This window comes from Tachyglossus aculeatus, chromosome 5 (assembly GCF_015852505.1).
Source record: "Tachyglossus aculeatus isolate mTacAcu1 chromosome 5, mTacAcu1.pri, whole genome shotgun sequence".
In the NCBI taxonomy this organism is placed as follows: domain Eukaryota; kingdom Metazoa; phylum Chordata; class Mammalia; order Monotremata; family Tachyglossidae; genus Tachyglossus; species Tachyglossus aculeatus.
This window is the reverse complement of record NC_052070.1, coordinates 80,960,176-80,980,030: the sequence shown is the minus strand read 5'-3', so window position 1 is coordinate 80,980,030 and position 19,855 is coordinate 80,960,176. Positions and strand designations below refer to the sequence as shown.

At 41.4% G+C, this 19,855-nt stretch overlaps 1 protein-coding gene across 1 annotated transcript in view; it reads left to right on the top strand.

Moving 5' to 3' along the window:
* The window catches only part of LOC119928819 (disintegrin and metalloproteinase domain-containing protein 18-like), a gene marked incomplete at its 3' end in the record, with an annotated part of 46,033 nt that overhangs the window by 21,773 nt on the left and 4,405 nt on the right, over window positions 1-19,855 (top strand). The window contains exons 12-18 of the mRNA XM_038747336.1: window positions 180-360; window positions 4,505-4,597; window positions 11,723-11,921; window positions 12,997-13,102; window positions 13,705-13,888; window positions 14,848-14,928; window positions 16,060-16,174. Of these exons, the coding sequence (XP_038603264.1) occupies window positions 180-360; window positions 4,505-4,597; window positions 11,723-11,921; window positions 12,997-13,102; window positions 13,705-13,888; window positions 14,848-14,928; window positions 16,060-16,174 (959 nt within the window). The remainder of the gene's footprint in view (window positions 1-179; window positions 361-4,504; window positions 4,598-11,722; window positions 11,922-12,996; window positions 13,103-13,704; window positions 13,889-14,847; window positions 14,929-16,059; window positions 16,175-19,855) is intronic.

The following is a 19,855-nucleotide window of genomic DNA, read 5'->3' as shown; positions in this document are numbered from 1 at the left end:
ACAGTTATATCTACTTACGTCTGTACGTATTTTGTTTCACTACTAGGGCTTCCAGTGATAGAAGAACAGTACTGATTGAATGATTGAAATAGTCCTCAGTTCAGAGCATTCCATAGGTTTCTCGAGTACAGTTTTTTAAGACAACATCTGTTCATTGTAGCTACATAATTTATTTTTAGGCATTCCAGTGGTGTAAAGACTTTTAGCACCTGCAGCATAGTAGACTTTGAAAACTTCATTTCGAGGCCCGGAGCAGAATGTCTTCAGAACCAGCCACATTTGAGCCCAACTTACAGAGCTCCCACTTGTGGCAACTTCATTAAGGAAGCTAATGAAGAATGTGACTGTGGCCCTCCAGAGGTTAGTAGCAAATCCACAGAGCTGTGTAGTTGTTACCTGGGTCTAGATAAGCTGGGGGGACGGGGACGGAATCTGATTGCCTGATTTTATTAAACCTACAGAAGTGCTCACCTTCCATCCAACCTCCACAAATGATCCACATAACCACAAAACAGAATCCAGTGTTACACTGCGAATTACAAATTGCTGACATAGCTCAGGATCCGCAAACTCTGCCCATCAATGCATCAGCCTCTTCAGGGAATTCGATTCCCTCCCTAGCCTTTTCTCCCATCAGGCTGCCTGATGGGAGAAAAGGAGAAAAGGAGACTTGAAACCCAGTTTCTTGGTTTCAGGTGAAGTCTTGAGTGGGAAGCAGCACAGATGGAGCTGAGGTGAAGGGGCAGAGATCTGAGGAGAGATCTAGACTGGCTTATTCTAGACTGTGAGCCCGCTGTTGGGTAGGGACCGTCTCTATATGTTGCCAACTTGTACTTCCCAAGCGCTTAGTACAGTGCTGTGCACACAGTAAGCACGCAATAAATAAAATTGAATGAATGAATGAATGAAAGATCTTAGCCCTGCCTGGGCTGCCCCGATTCAGAGCTACTTTTGATCCAAAATCTTTGTTCAGCCATATCCCCACCTCCTTTCCCCTGCCTTCCCTGCTCCCCCAAACAAACAAACTGAAAACTGGCTTCTCTGCTTCCTCTGAAAGCTGCACAGGATTGCAGTGAGGTAGAAGAGGTTGACTGAATTTACCTCAAATCTCTGCCCCATCAACCTTCCCTCATAACTCTGTATTTGCTGTAGTGTACTTTCCAAGTGCTTAGAACAGTGCTTCTAGATGGTGAACCAGTTGTTGGGTAGGGATTGTCTCTGTTTGCTGCCAAATTGCACTTTCCAAGTGCTTAGTACAGTGCTCTGCACACAGTAAGTGCTCAATAAATGTGATTGAATGAATGAATTCTCTGTACAGTAAGCACTCAATAAATATGAATGAATGAACTCTGTGCTGCTTTCAGATGAAGTGGAGAGAATTCCACTCTCTGGTTGTGGAGGAGAAGGAGATGGTCTTTAAACCTGCTGAGGCTACAATCTTAGCTTTACCACCAGCTACAATTTTTGGATTTAAAAAGTCGCACATTGATGGTCAAGAAAACAGATGCACTTTTAAAAATGATCAAAGAAGAAAATAATAGGCAGAGGGGTGCAAATATGTGCAGAGATGTTCAGAAGGATTTAGCTTGCTACAAGATAAGTTCTGAAGTAAAGAAGGTTACTGTTCCATCTAAATTGGACAAACTTTCACTGAAGTTGAAAAAATAATAATAATAGTATTTGTTAAGTGCTTACTATGTGTGAAGCACTGTTCTAAGCGCTGGGGGGATACAAGGTAATCAGGTTGTCCCACGTGGGGCTCACAGTCTTCATCCCCATTTTACAGATGAGGTAACTGAGGCACAGAGAAGTGAAGTGACTTGCCCAAAGTCACACAGCTGACAGTTGGCAGAGCCGGGATTTGAACTCATGACCTCAGACTCCAAAGCCCATGCTCTTTCCACTGAGCCATGCTGTCTGGAGAGCTAACGTCTTCTATAGCCCCTTGTAAAGACTAATGATGGGGTAATAAGATAACTCCTTATTTAGTTACCGTTGTGATATAATGTTTTGAATTAGAGAATAAATGATCATTTTGTTTCATGTTAGAGCATTGCATTTAAATATTGAATATTTCCAGAGGTTTTAAACGAATCTATATTCTAGGTTTTATATTGTACCCCATCATACATTCCTGCTTTTGAGGAACTTGCCCAAACAGAAGCCAAATCTCAGTGATTGAATGCTGAGTGAGTTGGGCCTGGGGACTAGAAAGTAGATGGGTTGAGGTGTAGGCACGGGTTAATGGTAGTGAGCTTGATGGGTTCGATGCTGGAGATGGGAAGTTTGGGGTGGAAGATAGGTATGTAAATAGCAGAGGAAGGGATCAGGAAGTTCATGGTCAATCTTGAAACTGCCAGCTGTGCCACTTGTCTGCTGTGTGACCTTGGGCAAGTCACTTAACTTCCCTGTGCCTCAGTAACCTCATCTGTAAAATGGGGATTAAGATGTGGGCTGTGTTCAACCTGATTATCTCATATCTTCCCTAGAACTTAGTACAGTGCCTGGTATATAGTAAACACTTAACAAATACCATAAAAAAGAGCAAACAAAAAGCAAAGCAAACAAAAAAAAGGTCTGCAAAGGAGAACTCTGGCTAGTATCTTGCCAGTAGTGGAAAGCAGTGAGATCCTGTAATAGTTTTTCTGACAGGTCCCTCTCCTTTCTTCTTGAAAGTGGTGATAATGTGGGATCTTTGAAATCTTAAGACATTTCTTCAGTGTTCCACTTGTTGAGGGAGGGTTAGTTCAAGGAACTGAGCAGTTCATCCCTTTCCTGCTTGTAGATTTTAACAGGTCTGTCTATCATCATGTCATCTGAATAGCAGAGATCACATCATTAAAAGGTGGAATGAAAATCATTTCTTCCCATTTGGGTCAAGTTAACTATTTTCCTCAGTGGTGAAAAGTATGTTAGGGCAATTTCAAAGTGTTGTGCTATCTTTAAAATTTCCTCCTGTCTATGATGACGAAGAACTCTCTCCACTCTCCAGTCAGAATGTATGTGGGCTCATACGTCTCTTCAAGGATGTACAGAATTCCTGGATTTGATTTCAGTTTGCATAGCCTTGGATCTCCTTCAGTGTTGGTGTCCCATCATTCTCCATCTCTATAGTGATTCTTGGAGACTTAAATGTCCATATGGATGTCACCATCCCCAGTGATGCATATTTCGTAGCTTGCTCGGTGTTCTGTGAGGCTTACTTTTATTAATAGTGGGAAGTTGTCTGGGGTGTTGATGCACTGTTTTTGTGAGAAATAGTTTGTCTGCAAATCCATCCTTCCCTTAATATCTAAATCCTAAGACATACTAGTGAACAGTATCATGTAGAGGTCTTTATTAAATTGTTGCATGGGTTTGATGTTGTCTGAAGATTTTGAGAACATGAAATACTGATCATTATGGCTCTGATAGCAAAGGATGCTGGAGGAATTGTGTAATTGTTATCATCCTTGACATCAGTCACTGTGGTTTGGGATGCATCATGGCTCAGTGGAAAGAGCACGGGCTTTGGAGTCAGAGGCCATGGGTTCGAATTCCAACTCCACCACATGTCTGCTGTGTGACATTGGGCAAGTCACTTAACTTCTCTGAACCTCAGTTACCTCATCTGTATAATGGGGATTAAGATGATGAGCCCCACGTGGGACAACCTGATCACCTTGTATCCCCCCAGCACTTAGAACAGTGCTTTGCATATAGTAAGCACTTAACAAATGCCATTATTATTGTTATTCATAATGATATTTACAACTTTTCCTATTGAATCTATTTAACTTTCTCCAAACCCTTTAACATCCCTAATTATCCCTTCAATACACCCTAAGGGACCTCTCATCCATGAATTATCCAAACCACCTTTAGCCTACCCAGTTTCCTGTGGTAATGAATTCCATGTTCCTCCCGCTGCGTGAAAAAAGGGTGTTGGAAATTGAAAGATAAATGATAGCTGGCAATCAAAATTAAGTTGTCATTGATTTTGTTTGATAAAACCCTAAAAATAATCTATTAGAGCCTTTTTTTCTAGCTACTAACCTTACTGGCACCAGATTGTGCAATATTAAGAATACTTTGGAGCTCTTGTAAGACTGAGCCATTACAGCCTTACAGCTCCAGAGCAAGTTGAATAAAAAATAGTATAAAAGAGGCAGAGCTGAATTATTGGGACAGACAGCTTCCTTAACTCTTTGATTTCCTACTGACTGGGAGAGGATAATAAGGACTGATTGCTAAGAGAGAAACTCCTGGAAGAAACATATTTGACTCCTGCTAACTAATATAGTGCATTGTATTACCCAAAAGGCTATTTGCTAGAACAGAAGGAATGAAGAAACCAATTTTGCCCAAAGATTATATGTTACCAGCCAATTTGAATGAAGAGAATTAGTAATCTTGTGAACATAAATGAGCAGCTAAATGAAGCAGTAAACTACTTATATTTAATGGCTTTATTTGGGGTGCAAAATCATAATTGCTTTCAGTAACCTTGAGTATTTATTTTCAGTCATGTACAAATAATAGATGCTGTGATGCACAATCTTGTAAACTGAAACGGGGAGCAAAGTGTAGTAGCGGATTATGCTGCCAGGACTGTGAGGTAAGTGCTGATTCACATTTATGAAGTATTTGTTTTTCCTTGTAGTTTCCAAAAAGCATTTGCTATGTCTGCCTGTGGCAGATCTAATGCAAGGTGTAAGCTCTTTATGGGTAGGGAATGGGTCACTTATTGCTGTTGTTCTTTCCTAAGTGAGTGGTGTAGTCATTCACCTAGTGGATGCTCAATAAGTATCATTACTACTACCACCAAGTTGAAAGATTTTTTTATCTTCACATTTGATGTAATGATGTTCAATGAGATATGACCCTTTCGTGAGCTGACAATTCCTTCTCTTGTGCTTCAGCATGGAAGGGTGAAATGCAACAGATCAAGGGCTTAGTACAGTGCTCTGTACACAGTTAGCGCTCAATAAATATGATTGAATGAATGAATCAAAGATGTTTAGGCAGAATCTTTTCCCCTGTAATATTGCATCTTCTTATGGGCCTCCTATTTAACTTAGAAGTCCACCCTATCCACTGCAAATAGTATAATAACTACTACTACTACTACTACTAGTTGTACCAGCACGTGGGGAAAGTACAGCAAGCATAAGACAAGTTCCCTGCTTATCAATCAATCAATCATATTTACTGAGAACTTACTGTATACAGAGCTGCCCTCCCCTCCCCACCAGCTCCCCCCAGCCATTTTCCTCACCTCCCTCCCTCCCACTCAGGCTCTGCTCTCCCCAGTCTCTTCCTAGGTTCCCCCCCAACACGACATCCTCCTTCATGGCATATGCTCCGTCCTCCATATTCCCCTTCCAAATCTCCCAGGCTGCTCTCCCCTCCCCACTCCCTTTGCCCATCCCCTCCCCAGACTGCCTGCGAGCCCGTTGTTGGGTAGGGACCATCTCTATATGTTGCCGATTTGTACTTCTCAAGCATTTAGTACAGTGCACAGCACACAGCACACAGTAAGCGCTCAATAAATACGATTGAATGAATGAATAAGCTTGGGAGGGTACAGTTTTACAGAATCCTCTAGACTGTAAGCTTGTTGTGGGCAGGGAATGTGTCTATTGTTATAGTGTACCTTCCCAAGTGCTTAGTATAGTGCTCTGCACACAGTAAGTGCTCAATAAATACGACTGAAAGAACGAATGAAATGAATGGAGTTGGTAGACACGTTTCCCTGGCCAAAATGAGCGTAAAGTTTTACAAGGATCTTACCCCAAAATGGGGGAGACAAATCAGAGTAATCAGAATAAACAATTGTGTGTGCAAGAGATTATGCATATATATAGAAGAACTGAGGAAGGATATGTATAGAGATGGCCTATGTATTGTTTTGACTTGGGGTACTGGGAGTAAAGTGGGGAAGGCTTGTGGGAGGAGGTGAGATTGTAAGAGAGCTTTGAACGTGGAGAGTCCTGTGGTCTGTCACATTTGGGTGAGGAGGAGGGAGGTCCAGACTAGGGAAACAGCACGAGAACTGAGACAGAGGCAGCTACATCCTAAGGTGTTGTTGGCTCAGTTGCCTTCTCCACTTAGCTAGTAGCCTGCTTCACTCTGAATACTGTTTTGAGGCTACTCAAGGTAGCAGTGAGTGTAAGGGCCCTTGAAATCAGGAAGGGGGAAGAAATCCTGAAATGTAAGCTCACAATCAAGTGGTCATATCGATTTTAAAGTGATGTGGGAGAAATAGGTTGTGGGAGAGGTGGAGACAGGACTAGTTATTAATGGCTGTAAAATCATTGATCACATCTGCCAGGGGCAATCCATGAGTTGCAGATTTGTGACAGAAAACTACTGAAAATAACTGAAAACTACTTGGAAAGTAAACAAATGTTAAGAAAGTGGAAGAGCTTACCAGGTTCCAAGAAGATAGAGTTCATTAACACTAAGCAGTGGTGCACCTACCCTGTCCCAGAATGATAATTGTCTATCCTTTCTGATGAACTCACTCTCAGCTTCAAGGCTGTCCATCACCTCGCCCCCTCCTACCTCACCTCCCTTCTCTCCTTCTGCAGCCCAGCCTGCACCCTCCGCTCCTCTGCTGCTAACCTCCTCACTGCACCTCGTTCTCACCTGTCCTGCCGTCGTCCCCTGGCCCACGTCTTTCCCCTGTCCTGGAATGCCCTCCCTCCATGCATTCACCAAGCTAGCTCTCTCCCTCCTTCAAAGCCCTACTGAGAGCTCACCTCCTCCAGGAGGCCTTCCCAGACTGAGCCCCCTTTTTCCTCTCCTCCTCCCCATCCCCCCGCCCTACCTCCTTCCCCTCCCCACAGCACTTGTTTATATATTTGTATAGATTTATTACTCTATTTATTTTGCTCGTACATATTTACTGTTCTGTTTATTTTGTTAATGATGTGCATATAGCTTTAATTCTATTTATTCTGACGATTCTGACACCTGTCTACATGTGTTATTTTGTTGTACGTCTCCCCCTTCTAGACTGTGAGCCCATTATTGGGTAGGGACCGTCTCTATATGTTGCCAACTTGTACTTCCCAAGTGCTTAATACAGTGCTCTGCACACAATGAGTGCTCAATAAATACAGTTGAATGAATGAATAAAAGGAAATAAATCCAATCAGTTTTTCTATAGTCCAAATCTTGCATTCTTAAAGACCCCATGATAAGGAAATCTCATATTGCTGTACCTCATACCCAATGCATTGGGCAGCTATGCAATAATGCCTTCTAGCACCACATTGTGCTGTATCCAGGCAGACATGTTATTTGAAGAATGTCCCCTAATTCTGTTGTCATATTCTATCCAAAAATCCATAGTAAAAACCATATTATTGAGAAACTCACTATCAAAATCACCTTAATTGTTTTCACAATTTAAGTTATTCTAACCTAAATTCCTCCTTCTGCCATTTAAATTCATTTTATTTTGCTCTGTTTCAATTAATATGATGCATTGAGATTCAAGTCAATATCAGTGTATTTTTCATGTTTTGGTTCCCATGAAAAGTACCTGTGACATGCTCCATCTAAATTTAATAGAAATCTCAGGCTTACCCTATCCAGGTTTGTGCTGAGTAGTCACTGGAAAATTTGGAGTCTGGCCCTTTAGGGCACCCAGTTTGTTTTTTAATTATCCTGTAGTGAGAATTAGCCTGGGAAGCAGTGTTGCCTAGTAGATAGAGCTCGGGCCTGGGAGTCAGAAGGACCTGGGTTCTAATCCCAGCTCTGCCACTTGTCTGCTGTGTGACCTTGGGCAAGTCACTTCACTTCTCTGTGCCTTAATTACCTCATCTTTAAAATGGGGAATAAAACGGTCAGCCTCATGTGGGGCATGGACTGTGTCCAACCTGTGTAGTTTATATCTATCCCAGCGCTTAGTACCGTGCCTCACACACATTAAGCACTTAACTGAACTCCTTGTCTTCCCTCCCAAACCCTGCCCTCTCCCTGACTTTCCCATCACTGTTGATGGCACAACCGTCCTTTCCGTCTCACAAACCCGCAACCTTGGTGTCATCTTCGACTCCGCTCTCTCGTTAACCCCTCACATCCAAGCCATCACCAAAACCTGCTGGTCTCATCTCCACAACATTGCCAAGATCCGCCCTTTCCTCTCCATCCAAACCACTACCCTGCTCGTTCAAGCTCTCATACTATCCCATTTGGATTACTGTATCAGCCTCCTTTCCGATCTCCCATCCTCCTGTCTCTCCCCTTTTCAATCCATACTTCACGCCACTGCCTGGATTGTCTTTGTCCAGAAACGCTCTGGGCATGTTACTCCGCTCCTCAAAAATCTCCAGTGGCTACCAATCAACCTATGCATCAGGCAGAAAATCCTCACCCTCGGCTTCAAGGCTTTCCATCACCTCACCCCCTCCTACCTCACCTCCCTTCTCTCCTTCTACAGCCCAGCCCACACCCTCTGCTCCTCTGCCGCTAATCTCCTCACCGTGCCTCGTTCTTGCCTGTCCCGCTGTCGACCTCCGGCCCACGTCATCCCCTTGGCCTGGAATGCCCTCCCTCCGCTTATCCGCCAAGCTAGCTCTCTTCCTCCCTTCAAAGCCCTACTGAGAGCTCACCTCCTCCAGGAGGCCTTCCCCTCCTTCCTCTCCCCCTCCTCCCCCTCTTCATCCCCCCTGCCTTACCTCCTTCCCTTCCCCACAGCACCTGTATATATCTATGTATGTTTGTATGTATTTATTACTCTATTTATTTATTTTATTTGTACATATTTATTCTATTTATTTTGTTTTGTTAATATGTTTTGTTTTGTTCTCTGTCTCCCCCTTCTAGACTGTGAGCCCACTGTTGGGTAGGGACTGTCTCTATATGTTGCCAACTTGTACTTCCCAAGCGCTTAGTACACAGCTTTGCACACAGTAAGCGCTCAATAAATACGATTGAATGAATGAATGAACAACGCAGATCATAAAAAATAATTTAGGTCATTGGCAGTTTGCATTCAAACCCTCCCATTTTCTTTAGGCTGTATACTCTTTGTAGGCAGGGTTTGTGTCTACCAACTCTATTGTACTCTCCCAAGTGCTTAGTACAGCCCCTACACACAGTAAGCACTCAGAAAATGCCATTGATTGATTGATTTGAAAATCTCCAAAAGAGAGTCCAACCATCCTAAGTAACATATTCCAAAATCTTCCTACTTTTATATTCATAAAGTTCTCCTTAATGTCTAACCTAATACCTCCCTGCTGTCATTTAAGGCCATTCCCTCTTGCCCTGTTCTCAGTGAATGAAGTATCATTCATTTAGTATCTCCTCAGCCACCTTTTCTATGGACTAAATAAACTAATTTCCCTAGTCTTCCATTTAACCTTTCCTCATAGAAGATATAATCAATCATATTTATTGAGTGCTTACTGTGTTTTTACTCCCCTCTGCAAAGCTGTTCCTAATTATTTTTGCAACCAAGGCAAAACTGCATCTATTCATTCATCTAGGATTAGTGCTCCTCTCTTCCCCACCTGATTCTCCATACCCATGGTAAAAGGCACCGAGATTCCCTCCTGCCTTCATTTGCATAGCAAAAACTTATACAGTAGAGTTTTGTCGTTTTGAATATTCCATCCTCAAATTGCATTCTAATGTTGGTCAATAATTCAAGGCCTCTAATGATGAAGTAATGCAATATAGGTCATACCACTTTAAAAATGTATGGATTTGTGGGTTCTCTTGGTGAAAAACCCAATACAAAAAATGATCTCTGAAACAGTATGCTCCTTGATTATAAAAGATAGCAACTAAATCAATTAATCGTATTTACTAAGCGCTTACTGTATTCCGAGCACTGTACTAAGCACCTGGGAGAGTACAATATAACCAAGTTGGGAGATGTATTCCTTGCCCACAAGGAACTTTCAGTCTAGAGGAAGGAGCTTACAGTTTAAATATGATCCACAAATGTGTATTCTTTGCTTTCAGCCTCCAAGTGGTGTGGCAGTAAGTAGCTAAAATTTAAGTGAGGATTTTCTGCAACTCTGTCAAGTAAAACCAGGCTGAACCAGAGCAGAGTTTAGGGTCTAGAGTGATGTTCTCATGTTGCATGTGCTCTGGAGCAGGATGAGCCAAGCATCCAGCACTGCCCTGTTAGCAGCTCAATACCATGGCTCCTAGAAATGGACCCAGCCTTGTATTTGGGGTTCAGGCATGAGGTAAGTAGGCAGAAACTTTGGAGACTGCCAGAGTGGTCAGTGAGAGTAGCAGTGCCATAGGGTCTCCCTGAACCCCCAGGGAAGCACTGCCCTTTTATTTTTTGTTTGATATTTGTTAAGTGCTTACTATGTGTCAAACATTGTTCTAAGCACTGGGGATGGTAGAAGTTAATTAAATCAGACACAGGCCTTGTCCCACATGGGGCTCAGCGTCTAAATATTGAGTCCCCATTTTACAGTTGAGGAAACTGAGGCACAGAGAAGCTAAGTGACTTGCATGACGTCACACAGCAAGCAATTGGTAGAGCCAGGATTAGAACTCAGGTCCTTCTGTCTCCCAGGCCTGAGCTCTCTCTACTAGACCATGCTGCTTCCTGCCAGGAATGTCGGACTTGGGCTCTAGCTATCTGCGAGGGGTGGGGGTGGGGGGAGAACAATATGGAACTGGTGGCAGCACCACACTCCCTGAGAAGCAGCACAGCATAGTGGAAACAGCACAGGACTGGAAATCAGAGGACCTGGTTTCTAATGTTGATTTCACCACTTGTCTGCTGTGTTACCTTGGACAAGTCACTTCACTTCTTTATGCCTCAGTTACCTCGTCTGTAAAATGGGGTTTGAGACTGTGAGCCCCACATGGGACAGGGACTCTGTCCAACTTCATTTGCTTGTATCCTCCCCAGTGCTTAGTACAGTGCCTGGTACATTGCAATTGCTTAATAATTGCTTTTCCTCATTTGCAAAATGGAGATTCAATTCTATTTCTCCCTTCCAACTTGGACTATGAGCCCTATGTGGGACAGGAACAGTATCCAACCTGATGATCTTGGATCTACCCCAGTGCTCAGTTCAGTGTTTGGCACAGAGTAAGTGCTTTCCAAATACCACTGTCATTATTATCACTACTCCCTGCTTTTTCTGACCCCAGAGAGAATTCCTGGCTGTCTCCATGGGATGGAATGATTTGCCAAAAGTTAATGGTGGTATGGAGCTAGTGGCCATGGTCCTCTGGGGCTGGGGAAGGTTAAGTAATGAGGACCAGTTTCTGCAGCCTGTGCAGAACCCTGGGGGATCACCTCTGGCCTTCCTCCATAACTTGTAAGTAAACAGTAAAAGTGGCACTTTATGTATGCTGGGCAGTGGTGCTTCCCCAAATATGGTGAAAGCACTGGAGGAGGAGAGGAGAAGACCGTGTAAGGGATGGGAAGAGGGAAGAAAAGACAGGAGAAAACTAGGAAGAGAAAAACAGTTAGGGAGAAATGGACAAGCTTAAGGGGCAGTGAGAGAGAAAAAAATAACCTTTCAAGAAATTCAGAAAGAGAAGTAGGCAAAATAGACCATGCGAGCAAACAAAAATGAAGCCACCATCCATAGAATATGATCACAGAATAGCTCATTCTGCTAGTAAAAAATATAAAAGATTTGCCAAAAATTAGGTGGGCTTGACTGACAAATTTTTTTGCTTATATTAAAACCCTCCGGTGTCACTGCCTAAAATATACATGTTTTTCATGCTTTTTTCTTTTCAGTTTCAGCCAAAAGGCACATTGTGTAGGAATATAGCTGACTTAGAGTGCGATATCAAGGAATATTGTAACGGGACCTCAGGATTATGTCCCCCTGACTTGCATGTGCTCAACGGGCATTTGTGTCGCAGTGGTACCGCATATTGTTATGATGGAGGGTGCCGGAATGCTGATTACCAGTGCAGAAAAATATTTGGAAAAGGTACCAGTCATAATTATTTTCTTATTATTTTCTTAACTGAATTTTCTCCGAAGGGGGTAATTAATATTGTAGGACCACAGAAAAGAATCAATTTTGAATTAGAATGTTTTAGAAGTAAGAATTAAGTGGCATAAGGGATTAAAATAAACTGGATAACCGAGATTGTGTTTACATGGGTTTGAATCGACTCACAGAATTGGACTGGATCTGGTCTGGCCAAAAAAAAATCAGAATAATAATCATAATAACTGTGGTATTTGTTAAGCGCTGACTATATGCCAAGCACTGTACTAAGCATGGGGATAAGTACAGTATAATCAGGTTCTACATGGTGCTTGGCATATAGGTTTAGGAGGGAAACCAAGTACTGAATCCCCATTTTGCAGATGAGGAAATATCAAAACAAAATGGCCCTGAGTTGGGGCCAATAGTCCGTGATAAGATCACTTAGAATTGAGCTTGGGCCTTCCTTCAAGTCGATTTGGGTATTGGGATATTAAGATACCTCAGGAAAAGCTTATGGCTAAGCTTGGGAAACTTGAACATTTTTTTATAAGGTTCTAATCGGGAGAGACAAGAAGTTAGAACATCAAACATACCACCTATAATAATAATAATGATGGCATTTGTTAAGCGCTTACTACGTGTGAAGCACAGTTCTAAGCTCTGTAATAGAGCATACAGAGTCAGTTCAAATTGTTCTTTCGTTTCCTGATTTAATAATAAGAATACTAATTTGAATACTAATTTTGGTATTTGTTAATACATGATTTAACGTGTCTGAAAGTCTGGGACAGAGACCGTGTTTGATCTGATTGTATTGCATTTACCTCAGTTCTTAGGACAGTGTTTGGCACATAATTAGTACTTAACAAATACCATTGTTATTGTTATTATTAATTTATGTCCTCCTCCTATCTTTCTTATCTGTGGGAGGATCCAGGAATGGGAAAGAATGTGGAATGCTTGCAGGGTAGGATGTGACAGGGTATGCTTGCTATACGGACTGTCATTCACTAGAATAGTTCTGGTGATAATTAAAAATAATTTTATTTTCTGAATGGTAATGTTTCAGGTTCCAAAAGTGCTCCTTTTTCCTGTTATGAAGAAATAAATATCCAGAGGGACAGATTTGGAAACTGTGGTTCTGATAACAACAATTATAAGCTGTGTTCTTGGAAGTATGTCTTGAAGAATGTCAACTTTTGCTACACCTGTATTTTTTTCCATAAAAACATAAAGTTGATATGCAGATGAGCCTAAGAAAATGGGCTTTCTTTTGGTCTCTAGATTTATATCTTCTATCATCTACTCTATAAATGCATATCTTTATAAGCTAAATTTCTGTATTTTACTCTCCATGCACAAATGATTGTTTAGAAGTTTCTTTGGTTCCTTGCCCATGTACTCAATTGAAACAGCAAGGAGGTGGTTTGTCATCAGATAATTTAGTGCCCGTGTCTGAAGTTTGTGACCACTCAACATCTATCCTCTTACTCACTGGCCACCTCCATTCCCCTCAATCAATCCGTCCTCAGCTCAGTGGGCAAACAGAGAGAAGCCTAAAGAGCTATCTCTCCTGCTTCTCCTTCCTTAAGTTCCTCTGGGCTGGTTCCCTCCAGTCATCTGTCTCACTTGCAGTTTAATTACCCTCCATATCACCACTGCCCTCCCCTCACATCATTTGGAAAAGACTAGCTTTCACTGAAATTCACCATCTCTGACTTTTTTTTGCAAATAAGTGTGAAATGTATAATTATTTTCTCTGCTTTTGTGTTTGTAGAGATCTCTTGTGTGGAAAGTTAATTTGTACATATCCCAGCCAAACACCATTTCACATCCTTAATGCTTCAGTGATTTATGCAATTGTGAGAAGAACTATATGTGTAACTTTAGACTATAGACTTGGTCCCAAAGTGAAGGATCCTCTTTTGGTGGAAAATGGTACTTCATGTGGCCCTTCCATGGTAACAAAATTTTTAAAATATTGAATTAAACTAATTAAACCTTGTAATGCTATTTGTTGAGTGCTAATTATGTGCCGGTTATTGTTTTAAGCACTTGGGTGGGATACAGGCTAATTTGTTGGACAGAATCCCTGTCCCACATTGGGCTCACAGTCCTAGTCTCCATTTTACAGATGAAATAATTAAGGCACAGAGAAGTGAAATTACTTGCCCAAGGTCACAAAACAGAAAAGTAGTGGAGCCAGGATTAGAATCCAGGTCCCTCTGACTCCCAGAAATTGAAAACACTGTACTGATTTTCACTAATTATGCTTTTTGCATAGTACTTCAAATTAGGAAGTAGTAATTCTTTAACCTGAAGGCTTAAGATTTATTAAAGTTAACATTATGCATTTTGTCTACTGTATGCTATGCTAGCATATTTGAGGTTAGAAACTCTAGTTTGTGAGAGTGTCTGGAAAGAAAATTAATTTAACCATACAGTGGTTTAAATCCACCTGCTAATTCACCTAAAAAGGAACATTTTTACTTACAAAGAAATTGACCTGAAGAACAGCCATGTTCTCAAAGTTTATTTTTGTGTATTTTGATCTAATTATTTTAGAAATACATCATGTCCAAAAGGGGTCTACCATAATTTATACCTCTGATAACATCACATCCAGAGGGCTTTCTTATTCTCTACCACTCATAAATATACAAAAATATAATTTCCATTTGAAACAGAAGTCATATTTTGTTTCACCTTTATCTCAAACTTTAATATAGGCAAATTCAGGGGTTTCATTTCTACTTGGTACTCCAGGAACTTGGTTCTTTGTTGAGGTGCTTTGAAGACAGTGGTATCTTAATTCTGAACATTACTTGGGCATATAGAGCCAGTGTGCTAAATGTGATTATTTTAACTCTTTCAATTTTGGAAGTATTGGTCTTATGAAATTTAAAATTTTATTTTTTAGTACTGTTTAAATCAAGAATGTAGAGAAGCCCATTTCGTCAACTCTGACTGTGATTACAAAGTGAAATGCCATGGACATGGTGTAAGTAATAGTGACTTTATTCTCCTTTTAGCACAATTTTGCTCCTGTAGTAAATAATTTATGGGTATGTTTTCTTATCCTGTTTTCATCCTGCAAAGGACATCTTGCCATGGCATTCAGTGAGTGATCCTTATTCACCTTGCAGAGAAATCTAACCTTAACTAGGTTTTGGAAAACTTGGAAGGCTTTAAGGCTATTTTGATTATATAATTTAGGCTTATATGTGTGCTGGATTTGTCATGAGCATTAAAAATTTCCAGAGCACCAGAGCAAATTAAACTGGATATCATGGGTTGCATTAATATGAAAGCTGTAACTTTTTATATATTTAAAGCTTAAAATTATTCCCATTAAATTAAACATGGAGGTAATTTTTTAAAATTGTAAAAATACTCCTATAATCCATGGAAAATAGCATTTGGAATTTCTGGTATCTCCTTATACTACATATTCTATCAATTTAGCTGGAGCTTGAATTAATTTTTCAAGATGTTTGGAACAACTGTAACCTTCAGGATAACCAAATGATAGTTGCTGGGATCCCTTTCTACTTTGCCTCAGATACAGTTCCTACCAAAATAAATTTATTGGTTCTAAAATGTGTGCACTAAATTTTGGGTGATTTTATCCAATTCAAGCCTTTTCCCCATTGGGAATATATGGTGTAGCAGAGTGGGCATATCCCAAACTGGCAATGCTGGGAATGGAGGGAGAGAAGCTAGAAGTGAAGTTCAGCTAAATCGAGGTAGAAATTACTTCAATCAATCAGTGGTGTTTATTGAGCACTGTCTGTGAAGAGCACTGTACTAAGTACATAGAAAAGTTCACTACCACAGAGTTGGAAGGCATGATCTCTGCCCACAAGGAGTTTATAGTTTACAGAATTACATATTAGTGGAGGTAGAATTACCAGTGGTGAAGCAGGGTGGTGGCCCCCCAGCAGTGAAAGCCTTGGAAAAAGCAAAAAAGAGCTCATTTTGCATAGTGTAAGTCTGGTCTTCAGTCCTTGGTGGGCTCTTCTACCATGAAGAAATGGGTCCTAAATCCACCATAGCTGCCAAGAGTTCCATTTGGGGTCAGGAATCAAAGCACACAAAGTAAATGCTTTTCCTATTTTCCTCAAATTTTTAGGTTTGCAATAATAAAAATAACTGCCACTGTGATCCTGGCTGGCTACCTCCAGATTGCAGAGAAAGAGGCCCAGGACATGGGGGAAGTATCGACAGTGGCCATTTGTTGAAATCTGGTTAGTAACTATAATTCATTTGGGAAACATATCCCGTATGTAGTATTTCTTCTTACAACAGATTTAGATTAGTTTTTCAGAGAACTGGAGAGGCACTTTAAAATCTAGATATTGCTTAAGTTGAGAAAGAGGACTAGGCAATGGATCGGGAGTTGGTCTCCAAGAGACTTTCGTTTGGTTTTGGAATTGAACTGTAGGTTCAGGTTCTCCACAGGGAGGACTCACAAACCCCAAGAGGTTTGAAATAGTTGCTCCCCACTTGCCATTGAAGCCTAGAGAACACCCAAGCCCCTGAATTCGTCTCACAGTTAAAGTATCATTCAAGGGGTCAGTCTGACAGTCAAGTCATCAAAAATCATTTAAGATCCACTGATTTTTTTAAAGGGCCTAAAATTGTATTTAGGTCCACTGGACCCTTATTCTAATCCATTAAATTAAATGTTATGAGGTAATAAAGATTGGCCCAAGAGATTGAGACTCCAATTGGTTTTTCTGAATTTTAATTCCTCCTACAAAAATACCTCATCCTATATTGCTTTCCTCATCTATTTACACTCTCCTAACAATTCCTAAAGTAACTATCAAGAACTGGATCTTGATCCTTCTTTGACTTCCTTTCCTAGTCCATACTCTAAACTGTTTCCCATGTTCTTCTAAGCCTGCAGTAACCTCCCTCCAATAATTCACCAAGCCTGCTTCCCTGGTCCCAAGCTATTTCACCTCTTCTGGGCTCCCTATCAATCATCCCCAAACTGGCCTTTCCACCACTCAACTCCCTTGCCTCCCCATCCCTCCATCATTCTTGCATCACCAATCCCCAGCCCCGGATCACCTCCACAGTCTGCTTCCTCTACTTCTGCTCTCATGCAGCTGAGAGCTGTTGGCACAAATCCTAGGACCAGGCTGACTTCTGCAACTTCAAATTCAATCTGGCCTACTTTAATTCAGCCCTCTCTCCTGTTTGACAGCATTAGTAGATTCTTTCCCCAGCTCCCAAATCTATAGCCCTCACTACGTCAAGCCTTTAACTCCCTTCCAAAGTGTCCAGTGACCCTATTTCTAATCTCTGATGGCTCTCCTATGGTGTAAAATGGAAACTCATTCCCAAATCACATCCTCTCTTCCCTAACACTCTTAGATTCCCAATCCTCGTCTCCTTCTCCACATCCTTCTTTTTCTTCCTAGCAGCCTCTCAAGAGACCAGCCCACAACTGCTTTGAAAATATATCTCCCTACCTGTACCCTGAGCCTCAACTCCTCTTACCTTCTAAAAACACTTGCACCCACTCTTCTTCCTTCCTTGACTGTCATATTCAATTTTTCATTCTATTATGGTTCCTTCACCTCTGCCTTCAAACATATTTAAGTCTTCTCTAGATCCCATTGCACCCTCCAGTTATCACCCATTTCTCTGTTCCCAATCCTGTACAAACACCTTATGCAGGCTATATATACCTGCTGCCTTCATTTCTTTTCCAAAAATGATCTCCTTGATCTCTTCACACCAATTAGGTTTTAACATTCTTCACTCCACTGAGACTGAACTCTCCAAAGTCATCAATGACCTCTAATAGCCAAGTCTGATGACCTGTCCTAATCCTCCTTGACCTCCTTTGACACTATTGATTACTCCCTACTCTTAGAAATGCTATCCCACTTAATTTATGGTGTTTATTGATTGCCTAAAGATTGCTAGGCACTATAATAAGCACTTGAGAGAATATGATGGTATCAGACACATGTTCCCTGCCTCAAGGAGCATACAGTTTAATGGTCGAGACTGACAAAATTTGTAGATAAAGAAAACAGGAGTTATAGCAAGGATAAAACAGGAGTAGTACAAACATATCGGGATAAAACCAGCCAAATGAATAATAGAATTTACAGATATGTAGGTAATAATAATAATAATAATAGTATTTTTTTAAGTGCTTACTGTGTGCCAAGCACTGTTCTAAGCACTGGGGTGGATACAAGGTAATCGGGTTGTCCCATGTGGGGCTCACAGTCTTCATCCCCATTTTCCAGATTAGGTAACTGAGGTGCAGAGAAGTGAAGTGACTTGCCCAAAGTCACACAGCTGATAAGTGGCGGAGACGGGATTGGAACCCATGTCCTCTGACTCCCAAGCCCAGACTCAAAGCCACGCTGCTTCTCTATAATAATGGTATTTGTTAAGCACTTACTATGTGCCAAGCACTGTTCTAAGCCCTGGGTTAGATACAAGGTAATCAGGTTGTCCCACGTGGGGCTCAGTCTTAATCCCCATTTTACAGATGAGGTAACTGAGGCATAGAGAAGGCAAGTGACTTGCCCACAGTCACACAGCTGACAAGCGACAGAGGCGGAATTAGAACCCATGACCTCTAACTCCCAAGCCTGTGCTCTTTCCATTAAGCCATGCTGTATATATATGTTCTTCCTCCTACTTAGACTGTGAGTCCCTTGTGGGACCAGGACTGTGTCCAACCTGATTAACTTGTATCTTCCCCAGCACTTAGAACAGTGCTTGACACATAGTAAGTACTTAACAAATATAATAATAATAACAATGATAATAATGATTAGATATATCTTCACATACACATAGGTACATGAATTTTGTTTCACTGACAACGTACTTTCCTGGTTCTTATCCTTCTTTTCTCACTTTTGATGACTTTCTTTCACTTCCCGTCCCCTAATTGTAAGGGTTTCCCAAGACCATTTTGGGGCCTTTGCTTATCTTGCTCTGCCCTCTGTAAGGAAGCTCAGATACTATCTCTAGGCAGATGACTCCCAAATCTAGCTCACCAACCCCAACTTCTCTCCTGCTGTACAATCTCACCATTCCTTTTGCCTCCAGGTCATCACCACTTGAATATCCCACTGGAATCCTAAACTGACCATGTCTACAACTCTTTTTCTCCTAAATCCACTCCTCTTCCTACCTTCCCTAGATCTCTTGACAATAACTATCATCTTCCCTGTTATAGAAGCTCACCAATTTTTGACTCATTATCTTTTAACCCTCACATGCAGTCTGTCATTTAATCTTGCATTATCCCTCAGATCCCATCTCTGCTATTCCTTCCCACCCAGTTCCCACCCAAATGGCCAACACTCTGTTTTTCTTTCAATAGTATTTGTTCCTAAGCGACTCCTATGTGCCAGGAACTGTACTAATAAGCATTGGGGTAGAAACAAGCTGATCAGATTGAACACAGTCCAGGTCCAACATGGGGTTTACAGTCTTAATACCCATATTATAGATGAGGTAACTGAGGCACAGAGAAGTTGAGTGACTTCCCCAAGGTCACACAGCAGAAAAAATGGTTGAGCCAGGATTAGAACCCAGGTCCTTCGCATCCCCAGGCCCATGCTCTATCCACTAGCCAACACTGCTTTTCTAGGCCATGCTGCTTCTCTCTGGTTCAATCTCCTTTGTCATTTTATGATTAGATTACTGGTATCAGCTTCCTCACTGATCTCCTGCTTCCATCCTCTCTCCTCTTCTGTTTCTAATACACTTTGCAGCTTAGATCATCTTCCTAAAGCATTTAGCTCACATCTTTCCCCTCTTCAGAAACTTCTAATTGCTATTTCCCTCTGAATTAAGCAAAAACTCCTGATCATTGGCTTCAGGATTTTCCATCAGCTCTCTCTGCTTATCTGCCCTTCTTCACCTGCAATTCTGCAAGC